This window comes from Cavia porcellus, unplaced genomic scaffold (genome assembly GCF_034190915.1).
Source record: "Cavia porcellus strain 051 isolate PalLab524CR breed Dunkin Hartley unplaced genomic scaffold, mCavPor4.1 scaffold_21, whole genome shotgun sequence".
Taxonomy (NCBI): Eukaryota; Metazoa; Chordata; class Mammalia; order Rodentia; family Caviidae; genus Cavia; species Cavia porcellus.
Window position 1 is genome coordinate 9397435 of NW_026947504.1, and position 15835 is coordinate 9413269.

Below are 15835 nucleotides of genomic sequence, written 5' to 3' on the forward strand. Positions count from 1 at the left end.
GCAGCAGCTGCTGGAACGAGTGATTGGAATTTAAATAATTTCTGGGGACTAAGAGTGGACTTAAGGCCAAGTCCAGGGTGCTCTGAATGAATAGATGTGATTAACAGATGGTAGGTGTTATAGTTTGTGTCTGGGTGTCCCCCCAAAGCCTCACGCAGTCATGGGGGGTGGCTTTTCAGAGGCCGCTGAATCTAGAGCTTGTGATTGGCTCCTTGTGTAGTGCTGGGATTGAGGGGTGCAAGTGGGTACACCACTGTAGGGCCTACACACAAGACAAGGGAGGAAAAGAGGCTTACTCCTGTCCTTTTTGCTTCTTTTGCTACCTTACACTGCCATAAACTGCCCCTCTGCCAAGCCACCGCCTTGGAGCCAGCTGACTATGGACTGAAACCCCTACAAACTGTGAACTAAATAATAAAACTTTCTGCCTTTAACTTTGGGTATTGGCTATTTTGTCTCAGCTTTTTACTAAATGTAATGAAAATTTAAACACATTTTATCTGCTCTTCTTGAAATACAGTATACACTTAATGCTTTTTCCCCCTATCGGACTTGCTATTTTACAGGTTCAACTTACCCCTATTAGCTATAGTTAATGTTTACTCATCAGATCTTCAGTCTGGTTAGTAGGAACCCCATTTAACAGGCTTTGTCCTCCACTGCTTCAGATACGTTTGAAATTGCCCTCATTTTCTGGCAACAAGATGGCCCACCTTGATTCCTGCCCCAAAACATAAACAGCTTCTCTCCAAGACAGCCTGAGTAGTCCTACAGGCCCTCAGTGGCCCAGGAACACGTAGACATATTCTCATAAAGTTGATTTTCTTCTGGAATGTATCTACTTAAAATTTAAACATCTTGACTGGGCAAACAAACTGCTACATGGACAGAATACTAATCAGCAATTAGAAGCAATGGATTACTGCTACATGTTCACAGATAAAGTGCTCAGGCTGGGGATACTAGTCTGGTACTGTACCTCCCTAGCAAGAACAAAATCCTAGTTCATTTCCAGCGCTGGAGGAAAGTCATACATGGTGAGAACAGCCAGACACAAAGGATGTCATGTAATTCCACTTGTTGACATGTCCAATAGAGGTAGGGGCTGCAGTTCAATGGTAACGTGTGTGCTTACGAAGTGCAAAGCCCCAGGTTCAATCCTCAGTGCGCACACACACAAATCCATAAGGCGAATCAGTTGTCACCTGGGGCTGGGGGTAAAGTGAAACTTTTCAGAATGGTAGAAATGGATTGTGGTATTACACAACTCCACAAACTTAAAAATCACTGCATTTACAATGGGTGGATTTTGTTGGTATGTAAATTATATTTCCATAAAATGGTAAAAATTAAATCCCTTCCACTTACTTGAATCTCTTTAACTGGCTATATTGACATATTTCATTTTATTAACTATAATTAAGAAAACAAGTGGCATTTTTCATACCTTGCAGTTAGGATGATGCTGGGGACCCAACTGAGGGGCTCCCCAAGCTCTCTCTAGCCTTTGCCGCCCTTTTCTTCCTTTTGAGACCGGGTCCCACTACACAGTTCAGGCTGGCCTTGAACTCCCAGTGATTCTCGTCTGTTTCCCAGGTGCCGGGATTCACATTTGGTTGCCTCATTCTTTTTGCTCATCCCTTCATTCCTACCTTTGTCACATGGTGTTTTTCTTTTGGTGCCAGGATCAAACTCCTGACCTTGTGTTTGCCAAGCAGGCACTTGCGCCACTGAGCTAACCCCAGCAGGTGCTTCATTTTTATAAACTCTTAGATGCAGTTGAAGACGTCCACGGCCAGTGGGTACTGCTATGCTTATGACCTTGCTATAAGCTCTTGTGAAGACCAACTGTGAAGCTTTCTTACCTGCTACTTCTAAAATTTCTAAAATTTGGAATCAAAACTTCAAAGAGATCCATGAATGACACATTTTGTTTGAAAATACTGGATTTAATAGAAAATATCACACTGTAAACAAGTCCACTGATCCATGGGCTCACGATCTTAACACGGGATGGCAGCACAATCACGTGGGAAAGCTAAAGACCAAATGCTGGTAGCGAATGCAGCTCTGAGGCCTGAGCCAGGCTCTGAGGAATCTTTCCCAGAAATAGGCACCCAGCTTCCAGCAGGCACAGAAACAGAGGCATCGGCGCCAGCAGCCACTCTGCAAGGACTTCAGAACATGAAGGCAGGCAGGGCAGCAGCCCAGCCGGGAAGGAGCACTGCAGGACAAAGCAACCGACAGATCCTGAGAACATCAGCCCACAGGGCACCGAGTGGGCTACCGGCCAGGGCATTTAAGTGGGGAAGCAACACCAGAGCACCTGGCATGTGTCTTGGCACTTGACTCTCACGGAGGCAGGGAAGCAAAGCACTATGTTGCACGCTGTGACTAAACTCAAACTGGGCTGCTGGCCGGCTCATGACCACGGCAGGACACACGGACAGCGGGCAAGAGTCTGATGCCCTGGTAGACTTCTTCCTTACTGCTGAGCATGGACGAAACCTCTGACAAAAACACAGGGTTCCTGTGGTCAAAGGGTCCCTGCAGGGGAGGAAGGTTGTCATGTTGGCTGGACCCCTAAACTTGGGTTCACCAGCAATCACTTTATCCTTCCACGAGGTGTCCTGGCAGTCACAGAAGGGCCAGCTAGGAAAGCCACGAAACCGCCCCTCATTACTTTTCCCTGGGACCACTTTCTTTCCATAGCGCCTGTTACTGCCGAGCGGTGCGGCTGCCTTGTTCCTCATCCCCAACAGCGATAGTCTGTTCCTCGCTCTGGAACAGGGACTCTCAGGTAACGGCAGGCCTGTGCAAGTGGAACTCTGAATGCTCCAAAACTTCTGTATCCAAAATACGCAAGCCTCTGCTTCCCACTCCCTTGAGAATAAGTGCACCCAGGGACAGGAATTCCTGATGGGAGTGTGTCATACATGTGAACAGTGGCCGAAGCAGAACAAAAAGCTGAGAGCCCTAACTTGGGGGTGGCAGACATCAAAAATAATGGGGTACACTTCTCAGAGATTTTTTTTCTGATTAAGTGATAAACTTCATGACTGGGCTTCCAGCCTCATAGCTGGGAACACCCGTTTACCTGCAGTAACCACACTGGATTAAAGAAAGACCGCACTTGTCTGCTAAAGGCAAATTTCCAGAAAGGCCTGCCCATTTCTGTGAGGTACCTGATGCTAAGCCCCTCACAGACTAATCACTGTATGGTTTCTTAGAAGCCTGGCTTTTCTCAACTTCTTTCATACTGTACAGGGGGTCCACCAACTTGTTATGGACCAGCATCAAACCTATAAAAACAGAAAAACAAAGTTAATGCAGATAGAAATAAAGAGTTTGACCATTTAACAGTAACATCCAGAACCTCTCAAATCTTGTCCTAGAATTTAGCTCTTTTTTCTGTGATCTCCGAATGATACTCTTAAGATCACGAAAAGAATCTGTCATTCCCAGTGAGTACAGAATTCCTGAACTTGTCACCCCGTCTACTACAGGAGCTGGCTAAAGTTAAATCTAAGAAAATGACTCCTAATTTACACACTTAGTCAATGAGGATTTTCATGTAGGTTGAGTAAAGCAGCAGGTATCTTTTTTTTTTCCCTTTGGGTGGTGGTGCTGGGGACTAGAACCCAGAGTTTCGTACATACTAGGCAAGCACTCTACCTTGGAACACCCCATCCCTCCAGGAGGTGTCCTTTTAAAGTGATAGAAATAAAGATTCCCATGAGAGCTTGTTCAAGGCCTCGCCTACAGGGGAGGCTGGACGCAGACACCCAAGGCTCAGTGCCATTGAAGGAGACTACCACACAGCCCTCGGACAACTCCGTCCGTATTTTCTGGCTGCCATCTCAGAGCAAACACCTTCAGAAATGGACCCCTGGAAATAACCATATTGGGAGGCAGTAGGGGTTGATGTTTATTAAAGTCATGGGTATTGACTGAAAACCCAGAACGAAAATCAGCTCCACTCCTTACTCCCGCACAGCGTGCTGGGTCACACAGTCCCATGCCACCCCCTCACCTTTGAAATACTTGACAGTCTTCACTTTCAGCTCCAAAGTGGCATCCTCGTCGCACACAAACACGGTGCAGGGATGCTGCTGGAAGGCAGACACCGTCCACATGTGGTTCACTCCCTCCTCGATGGCCTTGTACAGAGCAAATGCCTTATGAGCACCTGTGATGAGGATCATCACCTGGGGAACAGGAAAGAGCCCGTGACTGAGCAGTCCAGACACCGGAATTCTCAGCCGGCCACACGGCTGGGGTGAAGATTGATTGCTCCTGTAATGCCACATTGTAAGCAGCGACCTGCAGCGTCTCTGCTCAGTGCTCCAATGCTTTGTCACACAACCCAAGATAGAGGGCACTGGTTTCCCCGTAGTTATCCTATATCCTCATAGTTGTCCTTAACTTAAGGCAATGCGGCTCTGTCAATGACGTAACTTTCCCAGGGTCATTTTTGACCTCAGGGCTTCTGTTCTTCCCTTCTGTGTAACCGTCCCTCCAGACAACTTTGATGATGACTGCAGGGCTGCCCTATGATCAGGTGGGCCACGTGTGGCCCACAGCTCTTCTGGCACAGGGGGCTGAGTTCGCAGTCTATGGACTTTGGAAGCAGTGGTAGGAATTATGTTGGGCTCCTGAGTTGAATTCCAGACAGGCTACTCTTCACGCTGGCCCCTTTCAGCTCAGAGCATTAAACCTGCTAATGTGATAATGCTTTTTGTTTACATAAAACAAAGGCACAGACTCCACTTAACAGTTACAATATTGAGGAGGGCAGTGCTGGACAGTGATCTGAAAGAACTCAGCTTACAGATTTCCTTTTGTTTCCACTCACATGTACTGCCGTGTTCCTTGTACTGTGTCCCTTCCTTAAAAGATGAGAGCACAGAGGCACAAGCAGCAGTGACCGTCGTACCCCGCGGCAACTCAGAGCCCAGTTTTGAATGGAGTTTCTTGACTGCCAGTCCCAGATCCTTTTCCAGATCAGCTGCCCTCAGGGGGAACAACAAGTACAGTCCCCAAAGCCTTGTGCTTATAAACAGCAAACAGAGCAACCCCCTAGGTAGTGAAATCATTTCACAAAAATTCACTTTTTGAAAAAAATTTTTTTGGTAGTGCGGATTGAGCCCAAGGACTCACACATGCTAAGCAAGTGCTGTACCACACTGATCTAAATCCCCGGCGCAAAGTTCACTTCATAAATAGGGAACTTTTCCCTGAGGAGATGCTTGTTTGTAGACGTGGGCAAAAAACTGGAAGTTAAGATGTCTGTAGCTACTTCCCATTTACCTCAGAAAGGAAGAGAAAATACTTCTAAAATTCTAATGAAAGCAGTAGGAATCCCCCCCCCCCAGCCACACACACACACATGAAAGAAAGAAATCAAATGTATATGATACCCAACTCAGGTGAAAACCCCCTAAATTCAGTTCAAGATGCTCTTTGTATTCAGTTCTGGGGACAGAACCCAGGATTTTTGCATATATCTCTAGCCCCTTTAAGGATAGTACCTGAGGTTAGCATTTTAGAAAGGAGAGAGGTGGCCAAGGAAGCAGTTTTTCCACGGCCCTCTCCCTGGACAATGCACCTCACTAAGAGACTGTCACTGAACACTCATCTGCTCATCCAGCTCCCAAAACAGAGAAAGCAGGGCTCTCAGAACATGGTGAATTTTTGCAGTGTGGCAAGAACCTGCTCAGTAACTATTTGGTTGTGCTTTTTATTTTTATTTTATTATTTTTTGATACAGGGTCTTGCCATGTAGTTCAGGCTGGCCTTAGAACTACGTAGCCCTGGCTGACCTCAAACTCACAGCGATGCTCCTACCTCAGGGCCCCCAAGTGCAGGTATTACAGGCATGTGCCACCCACACCTGGCTGGTTGTGCTTTTTAAAAAAATTTTTCTATGAATGTATGTGATACACAGAAATTACATTCATCTCAGGCAACTGGCACATAACCATATTGTGTCTGTGTCTTTTTTAGTCCCTTTTCTCCCCATCTGAGCCCTTTACTTTCTACTTTGAGACAGAGTCTCACTAAGTTGCAGGGATGCCCCACCACACTCAGCTGAACACTTACATTTTAATTGTGCCTCACACATTTACTAGCCCAGAGCACAAGCCTAAAACCACAACTTTCCTGGGTTGCAGGAGGAATGCTGCTTCAAACAATGACCAAGACAGTCCTCGACACCTAGGCAGGTACAAATTATTTCCACTTTTGTGGTGCTGAGCTGTTCTTGCCCAAGAGATGCATAAAAAGGGAGTAGAGGACAAGCAGTCTGCAGTGCATGCCGTCAGCAAAAGACAGAAAAAACGCTCAAACCAGTCACCTCATGGGGGTTGGTTACCTCCAAAGAAAGGAGAACAATATTAAGACCAGCTGGGATTTTAGCCTTCTTTATAAAGCCTTCATCTTTAATAAGAATGTTTTCAGAGCGTGGGCAGTGCAGTGTAGTGGCAGAATCCTTACTCGTAACTCCCAAGGCCCTGAGTTCGCTCCCCAGTACTACAAAACTCAAAGCAAAAGAACCAGAGCTAGGCGTGTACAAGGCGTGATAGTACAGTGAACGCCACTCCCGAGCACCATCCAAAGGAAAGCCTGGCTGGGGAGCAACACGGTGTGTCCTACCCACCGTACTCGCTGCATCTGACGGTGCAACTGCTGGTTCTTCCCCAAAGTCAAAACAGCCATGAAAGTAAATGTTCTGAATCCATTCAGGACACTGAGGTAGTCACAACAGAGCAACGAGAGACACTGAGGACAGAGGACTTCCGGAACTGGAAGAACGCCAAGAACTGCGGGCTCAGTGTTTGAAGCACGGGAGGGACACTCATGGCAGTGTTTTATGGCTGTATACTTTTAACAAAATTACTCACCATATTCTTTTATCACCCTGTGTTAGGGCGGTACCTGTATAGCTGAAATTAACAAAACGATGAGCCCTCCCACCCCCCACAAAGCCAGCAGACCCCTCACACCCTTACCTCTCTAGCATCCATGACAGTGCCCACACCCACCGTCAGGGCCATGGTGGGCACCTTGGCAAGATCACCATCGAAAAACCTAGCATTGGCCAGGATGGTGTCCATGGCCAGCGTTTTCACACGGGTCCGGGACACAAGACTGGAGCCCGGCTCATTGAAGGCGATGTGTCCATCAGGCCCGATACCTGCAGACAGAGACAGCCAGGGCAGTCCTGTGGGTCTGTGGAATCCACAATTTCTAGAATGGACGATCCTTCCCTAACTGGAGCCTGAAAAACTACCCTTTAGAACTATACTTCTTTTCGTATTCCACGGTGGGCACATCTGAAGCACCCAAGGGACACACAGACACTGCAGTCTGCTACCACCTTCCAAAAGCTCAGCAAGGAGCAAGTCATGTAGCTTCTGCCTCCACGGATTACTGGGAAGTGTGACTGGTCCCTCCTGCCTGTAGTTAGGGTCCTGCTGCTGGGACAGAGTTACAACAAGTAAAACACAGCACCTCGGTGGGGGCTGCCAAGTTTTGAACTCTGAGCACATGAAGCTCTTGCCCCCCACTCCCGTTCTTACAGATGTAAGATAGAGCAGTGTAAGGCAGTCCACTCTCACAGGCCTGTGGGTGCTCCCAAAGCGGGACAGACGGACAGCAGGCAGCCCAGGGTAGGCCAGGAGCACAAACCTGGAGGCAGACGCTCCAGCCCTCTGCCTTCTTCCCTCCACCCCTGGGGGGTTGACCCTGATAAGTCGTGAGACTTCTCTGGGGTTCAACTAGTTCTCAACAGCATGCAGGGGCTGTAGGGAACCTTCTGGAACTAGAGGCATCCAATATCTCAAATGTTTATTAGCTCAGTTACAGGACTGGACTATAAGGCCTTAGGGGCTAGGGGCTGGAGATTTCAGAGTGCAGATCTAAACCTCTCGATGTACAGGCCAAGCATCAAAGGGCAGCCAGAGGGAGCGTCCGACCGCACACTCCCAAGGGTGAGCCAGAGCGGTGATCCAGGCCAGCCCAGCTGTGGGGTGGTAGATGACCCCAGTGTCACGAGCACAGACCCAGCACGGCATCCTGGCTTCTCTCTCTCTGTGACTCCAGCCTCCCTGGGCCTGGCCCTGCACGGGCACTGAGCTCACCTCCAACAAACAGTTCGATCCCACCCGCAGCCTTGATCTTCTCCTCAAAGGCGTCGCACTCGGCCTGCAGGTCGGCTGCGTTCCCGTCCAGGATGTGGGTGTTTTCTGGGTGGATGTCGATGTGTTTGAAGAAGTTGTTCCACATGAAGGAGTGGTAACTCTCTGGGTGGTCTCGAGGAAGGCCTGTGGGCCAAGGGATACTCAGTCGTGCCAGAGCCCTTCTCCCAGGGTGGATATCAGGACATGCCCCTGTCGAACGGACACTCAGGACCACCCATCAGGGAGCTCTGGGCATCAGCACACTTAGGACAGGCCTAGCTGGTGCCTGGAAGCGTCCGCTGGATCACCGGCACCACCTGTGACCACGGAGCTGGCAGGAGCCTGGGAAATGCCCTCATGCCGCTTGCCTTTTCACTAGGAGATGACCGCAGGCTGGGGTCTGGGGCACCCTCAGCTTCCAGAGATGGCCTGGCCATCTGGAGTAGGACTGGGCCCACCTGGGAAAGGAAGCAGGCACACCCTCATCCAACACCTCCCACCCCGTTCACCCCAGTCAAACCCTTGCTCAGTCTGAACCCTAATTTCAACACCAGTTGGTTGGAGAAAATACCTCAAAACAGACTTTTTTTAGTCAGAAAGAAAAAGAATCTTGAACGTAAATGTTTAGTATTAATCATCAAGAATATTGAAGCTCAGGGGTGATGAGGCAGCTGTGGTATAATGCTTGCATACAGCGTGGGAGGCCCTAGGTTTGAACCCGGGTACCACAAAAACAAAAACAAAATGTATGTAAAAATTTTTCCTTAAAAAGAAAAAAAAAAACGCTAACATATGTCACAACACAGATTCCCCTTGAAAACATGCACCTATGTAAGGTCCTCAGAGAAGTCAGCTTTATGGAAACCAAAGTAAAATGGTGGTTTCCAAAGCCAGGGAGGGGAGGAAGGGGAGAGGTGTAAATTACAGTCTCAAATTTACAAGATGAAAAGAACCCTGAAATTTGATTGTGCAACAGCATGACTATGAACACTACCAAACCACACCTATAAAACTGCTTAAATGAGGTGTGGCACGTAAGCCTGTGATCCCAGCACTAAGGAGGCTGAGGCAGGAGGATCGGCACAAATACAAAACCAGCCTGCGCTACAGTGAGAGCCTTTCTTAAAAATACAAACAAACAAAATAAATAAATAAGAAGAAAAAAGTGCTTAAAGGACCGTTTTCTTTGACACAAGATCTCGCTCCTCTGCTCCTCCTGGTGCTGATCTCACTGCTGCTGGGACCCCAGTGCTACAAACCACAGTATGCTTTAAAGATGGTGAGTTTTAAATTTATGTATTTTACAATAATTTTTTAAAAAAAGTTTAAAATGAAGCCATTATAAATGATGGGGGTGACAGAAGGCAAGGGTCAGCAGTGGAAAAGCCACCGTCTCAGACCCACACCAGCCAGGACGCACATGCAAGATTCGTCCCACACAGAGGCGACATGGAGTGGGGGGGGGGGCAGTGGGGAGAGGGGAGCCCTAATTACTAAGTGCTCATCCACATTTTACTACAAACAAGAAGCTTCCAAATTCACCACAGTATTATTTAATGGTCACATCCCATGAGGTCAGCTGGTTTTTTCCTGTTCCATACTTTAGACTGAACCCAGGGCATCTGCACTGAGCTATGTTCTGTTTCCTTGTTTGTTGTTTTTAATTGTTAAAGATTTTAAGACACCGGTCTCTAGGTTGCTAAACTGCCCAAGCTGGGCTTGAATTTGCAATCCTCCTGCCTCAGCCTCTGGAGGGTGCTGGGATGATAGCCTTGTGCCACCACACCCAACACAGGTTAGCTTTGGTAGCCCCATGTTTTAGCTGAGAAAACCAACACTAGACAAGATGAGTATTGATAAGGAACCGATGTCCAAGTATTGCTGGCTCCCTGACAGGCCCCATTGTTTTTCAAGGCCAAACCTGTGAGAGACAAAGCATGGTTCCCCTGGAATCATACAAGAATCTCTAAAGGTAAAGACTCACCCACGTACTCATCCATGTTGAAGGTCTTCACATATTTAAAAGACAGGTCCCCGTTCTTGTAGTATTCGATCAGCTTCTGATAGGAGCCAAGTGGGGTGCTCCCTGCAAGAAAGGCCTCCACCATGTCACCACACCCAGGAACACCCCACAGACCCAGCTCCTAAAAGCCCAGGGGTCCCTAGGAATAAGGGAGGCTGTGCCCCAAGAGCATCTATCCAATCTGAGAAACAAATCCTGCCCAATGCTCCAGCCCGAACTGCTTGGTCGGTTCCTATTTACCACTACAACGCAGGTGCTAGGAGGGCAGGGTTGTGTCTGTCTGTCTGTCCGTCCGTCCACTGAATCCCAAGTGCCTAGCATTCTGCTGACTGGAATCACTGACTATATGTACCTGAGTGACCATCCGGTGATTACTGCTGTGACAGTCTCCAAGCCAGTATTAGTGTGAGGTACAGGGCCACGGATGGGGACGGGAGGAGAGAAAAGTTGTCCAAGGAGAAGGCCACCGTCCAGAGTGGGGACAGGAAACAGGAGCAGCAGCTGTGCTCCAGGGCTCAGGGAGGACTTCCACCAGGAGGGGTGGATTCGCACAACACACCCGAGGCAAGGCAGGAGGCCAGGGCACGGGAAGGCCAGAGGAGGGAGCTGGGGTGTGTCCACCGTGCACACCGCAGACACTACAGGAGCGGGACCCTGACTGGACCTGGGTCTGGACTGACTGGGCTGGACCTGTGCCACCCATAAAAGATACACATGCACCACTAGGAAAAGTGTTTAAACGGCTTATATTTCAGATGGTACTGTAGAATACGACAGACCTGTTCTTAGGTCTGATACGGTAGGGGGTTCTGAAGAGAATGTTCCCATTCTCAGAGTCAGGAGTTGAAAGTTTTAGAGGTAAGGTTTCAAGTGGTTTAGAAAAAAAGTGCGTGTGCATGTGTGTGCACGTGTGTGTAGACCATGAACCAAAGAATAAAAACAAATGATGCATCCTGATGAATGGTAACTACCATGTCAATTTCAACTCTTCTGAACATTTGAAACTTTTCAAAATAAAAATATGGAAGAAAAAAAATCCAAATCAGACCATGTCATTCATCTCTTCAAAGCCCACAATGGCTCCTCATTTACTCTCTGTAATAACCAATCCTTACAAAGGTTCCACAAAACCCAGTCCCTGGCTTCTTCATGGTACTCCTCATCCTGCACTGGGTATTTCACCCCAGGGCCTTTGCACATGCACACACTCTGCCTTCATGTACCTGCATGGCTAACTCACCTCTTCAAATCTTTCCCCAAATATAACTTCCTCAGAGAGAGCTTCCCTGACAACATATCTGACACCACAAATGCACTTCTAAATGGTCCCTTTTCCCTCTTGACTGCTTCATTTTTCTCTTAATACCATCTAACATACTCTCTGTTTTGCTAATTAATGTGTTTACTATCTGTATCTCCCATTATCATTAGAGTTTTGGGAGGGAGAAACTTACCACCTTTTGTGTGCTGCTGCATTCCTAGAGATCTTTGGCTTCCTGAGGGCACTCAGTATCTACTGAATGAACGGCGGTGACAGCTCCTCTTGCCAACTCACTACTCCTCTGGTACCTGTGACCAGGTCTTCGCCATGCCTGTCCTGACACCTTCCTGCCAAGTCTCTGAGCTCCCCAATACACAGCCAATACGCTTTGAGTGCTCCTTGCAGCTTGCTGTTTCCTATAGCTTCTACCCAGAACTGAGCAGCGATGCATGTCGTGGAAAGAATGCTCTGCCGAGGCTGGCTGAAAATGCTACAGGGGTGCAGGCAGGACAGGCAGGAGAGGCTGCGTTTTGAAGAGCCCTGAATTCCACTTGGAGGAGCTGGACCTGATTCTGTGGTAACGGGAACTTGGGAGGAGCTGCACAGAACCGGACACTGACCAGGTGAGGGTGGTTCCCTCTGGTCAGGGAGAAGGATGTTATCCCGGCCCCCCGGGTCTGGGGCATCAGTGGTTTCACAGGTGCAGGCAATCGGACCTCCTCAAGCCTCCTGAGCAGAGCTCAGAAGACTCCTGCCCAAAGGCCAGATCACACCTACTGCCTGTTTCCTTGCAGCTCAGGAGTTAAGACAGGTTTTTATAATATTTTTTAATCAAAAGAACATTTTATGCCAGAAAGTTACACAAATTCAAACAGGTGTCTGCAAATAAAGTTTTACTGGCACACAGCCACACTCGTTCATTCATGTATGGTCTGAGGCTGTTTCATACTCCAGCAGCAGAACTGAGCAGCTGCAGCCATGAAGCCTGAAGTACTTACTGGGTGGTCAATACAGAAAAAGTTTCAAGGCGGCCGTTCTAGCAGATGGGCTAAAACAGTAAGAGCTCAAGAGCAAATCCCCACTGTAAAAGAAATAATCAGGACATTTGCCTTGAGGAACTGGGGTCAAAATATCTTCCTGTAAAGCTAATATTCTGGCCTTTTCCAGAAGAAACTGGGACTGCTTTTCACCTAAGCTCTCTGCTCAATTAAATCTTAAGGAAAATTATTTGAGAGACCATCCGGTCAATTCTCCTAAGGAGAGTCCTTAGCTGGTACTCCCTACACGCACTAAAGGGAAATTAATTCATTTCATACAAAGAACGCCTCAGGCATCAGGACTTAATGCTGCTAAGAAATCCTGGATGACAGAGCTGACCTAGGATGTAACCTAAAAATCAAGTTCTCTCTGAGTAAAAACAATCCCTGGGTTCCAGGATCCTATGGGCACCAACCACAGCCACCCGTACAGGAAACTGAGTCTGTCTGGTGTGGGCAGCGGGTCTGGCGTCCTCAGGACACCAGTACCTCCAGCCTTCTTTTAGTCCCCAGCTAAGTGAGGCCTTCACAGTCTCTGACACCCTCCCTCTCCACCACACTCCAGCGCCTCTCCATCCCACAACGCACCGGTGGGGAGCCCCAGCGTGAAGTACTTGTCTGGCCCCGGGTTAAACTGGATGATACGGTTCCGGATGTATTTGGCGGCCCACTCGCTGGCCTGTGAGTAGTGATCCAGAATGATGAGCTTCATCTTCTTCTGCGGTGGGGAGAGGACATGACAGAACAAACAGGAAGGAGCCGGGGTAGAAAAGAAATGGAGAAGGTTGGGGCTGAGGAAAAAGCCCCTCTAACCCTGCACCGACTTCCTTTCCAAACTGGGTAAGAGAAAGGCCCTGACTTTTCAGCTCAGAGCAACAAGCTTGATGGAAAGGAAGGTGCTACTGTGAGGCACAGCTAGTTCTAATTTCAACGCTCCCATTTTTTTTAATCAATCAACGACCCAACCTCATAAAGCAGCATCTGAACCCATTGGTGCTACACGAAAATGTGGACACTAGTACCTACCTCCTGGTCTTAAGCTAGGAATACTGTAGTAAATGAGAGAATGGAGTAAACCAGGTAGTAATCAAGGTTGATCCTTATTATCTTGCAGCTCAAGTCCTGCTCTCTACACCCCGAATCTCATCCAGGGTGGACGCTGCCACCTAGATTTTCTCTCAATCACTGGCAGTTCCTGACATAGCCAAGTTGGGTAGAAATATTATAGGCAGGGGCTGGGATTTAGCTCAGCGGCATAAGCACCTGCCTTGCAAGCTGGCGGTTGTGAGTTCAATCCCCAGTACCGATAAAAAAAAAAAAAAAGAAATATTATAGGCAGTCAGACGGGGTTAGGCCCTCAGAGTAAGGACGAAAGATGAACACGCATTACAGCTGTGGCTGGGGACGCATGTGTGCCACGCCAAGCCTCAAGATAAAGATGCAATGACCAGGCCCACAAGCTTCCTCGAGGGGTACATGGCAACTCCTGATCCAATACATTCTAGACAGAAATCAGTCCCTCTGGTGGCGGACCAAGACCCTTGGACCCATCCCTTCCTGAAAAGTTCCTTATTCTTTCCTCCAACACTTGCTACGTGACTTGCTTCCCCATTGGATCGACATTACCTAAGAAGCTATACTTGTAATCTTATTGGTTGATGATAGCTTTTTGCCTTGTGATTCTGCTAGGAAACTTCCTCTGGAAAGTAGGGTCCATGGCAACCCACTCGGGGCCCCTCCTGCGTCTCAGGAACTGCCTCTCCCTCAGTAAAATTTCCTTTTTAATTTAAAAGGAAAAAAAGAAAATTTCCTATTCTTAACCGCACGAATTGGATAGTATCGGAATCCGCAGGTTGGGAGCTGTAGTATCTCCTCTAAATGGCTGGAGACCCTGTGCCTGCGGGACCCTCTGCAGCCACTATAGCAGGTGGAGGCCGCTGCCACTCGGGACCTGAGCTCCCTTTCAGCTCTGGGTAAGGGGTGCTTCCAAGGCTGCCTTACTCGGCAGAACCCTTTGGGTCTTCAGTTTCCCCCGAAGCACAAGGGATACAGGTAACCCATCCGGAGGAAGGCACTGGCCACTCCCCATCACAGGACTGCAATCACTGAGTGGGGGAGCCCGAGGCAGAGGCGACCGGCCGGGCCTCGTGGGGTCGTGTTTTCCCCACCGCAAGGCCTCTCTGGCTCCCGGGGAAAGGGGTGAGGGCGGGTCGCCGGCCAGGCCCCAGAGGACCGGTACAGCGCCCGGGACCCCCATCCGCCGCCGGGAGGATCCCGCCTGCCCAGCTCCCCACTTACGAGGACGTCTCCCGCGGCTGCAGCGGCGAGAACGCAGGCGCCCCGCCCCGCGCGGGTCACGTGGCCGCGGTCACGCGGTGCGCGTGGCGTTGGCTGACTCAGCAGGGGACGGGGGGGGGGGGCCGCCCTGGGCCAGACGCTGCAGGCCCGACCCCAGGCCCCGCCCCGTCCCAGCTGGGCGGGGCGCCGGCGGGTGGGAGGAGCCTGAGGCGCAAACTGCCCCCCGGGAGGCGGGGCCAGAGCCCACTTAGCCCAGGAGGAAGGAGACTTGGAGGCGCCTGTTGTGTCACAGGCTGGCAGTGCCCAGGGCCCCTGGGAGCTGGGCCCGGGGTCAGTGCGGTGAGAAGGGAGAGAGTGTGGAATTCACTGTAAGTGCTTCTGAGGGTTGGCCTGGCACTGTCTGCAGATTGTGCAGATGCCATTATTGACCTAGGTATTGCAGTTTTCTTGATTTAAATATAATTTGGTTTTGATGTTTTTAAGAGCAAACTTTGCAGCCAGGGGTGGTGGTACACACCTGCAGTTCCAGCACTGGGGAGGCTGAGGCGTTCATGGCCAGCCTGAATTACAGAGCAAGACTCTATTTCAAAAAACATTAAAAGAAAAATTCTAATTGTGTACATTTTAAATATTTTTCTATATGCTTACACTGTTATACAGAGGAAATGTATGTGTGCATACACCCAAAATCAGATATTTAACCTGCATTATTTGACTTAATCTTTACCAACTAAATGAAGTAAGTTTGATATTACTCTTTTGTAGGTAGAAAAACAGGCTTAGAGAAATTAACTTGGCCAAGGGCATAAATAGCTTCCATAAGACTTTGGGCAAGGTAAATCTGTTCAAATCCCGAAGCTATTCTTTGAGCCCTACTTTACCGTTGCCTACAAATTGCTGTGACAGACAGACTCTGGACACCATGCATCCACAGATGATGTCCCTGCTGGCAAGGCTGCCAACAATCAGCAGGGCTGCCGCGTCTGCGGTTTTCTTGGCTAGGTACTGAGGATGGCACCAGGTTCTCTGGCCCTCG

At 48.9% G+C, this 15835-nt stretch overlaps 1 protein-coding gene across 2 annotated transcripts; it reads right to left on the bottom strand.

Moving 5' to 3' along the window:
• Positions 1-1928: 1928 nt before the first annotated feature.
• Gnpda1 (glucosamine-6-phosphate deaminase 1) lies at positions 1929-14944 on the bottom strand. 2 transcript variants are annotated; one of them, XM_063232282.1, is made up of 8 exons: positions 14800-14944; positions 13090-13219; positions 10165-10266; positions 8142-8324; positions 7011-7195; positions 4034-4208; positions 3186-3302; positions 1929-2547 (listed from the first exon to the last, which is right to left on the bottom strand). In XM_063232282.1, the coding sequence occupies exons 2-7, from the start codon at positions 13211-13213 to the stop codon at positions 3208-3210; spliced, it is 864 nt and encodes a 287-aa protein (XP_063088352.1). In that variant the 5' UTR covers positions 13214-13219; positions 14800-14944; the 3' UTR covers positions 1929-2547; positions 3186-3207. The 2 variants fall into 2 exon arrangements, with proteins under 2 accessions (XP_063088352.1, XP_003477338.1); XM_003477290.5 differs by having other exon boundaries at positions 1929-3302.
• Positions 14945-15835: the final 891 nt, after the last annotated feature.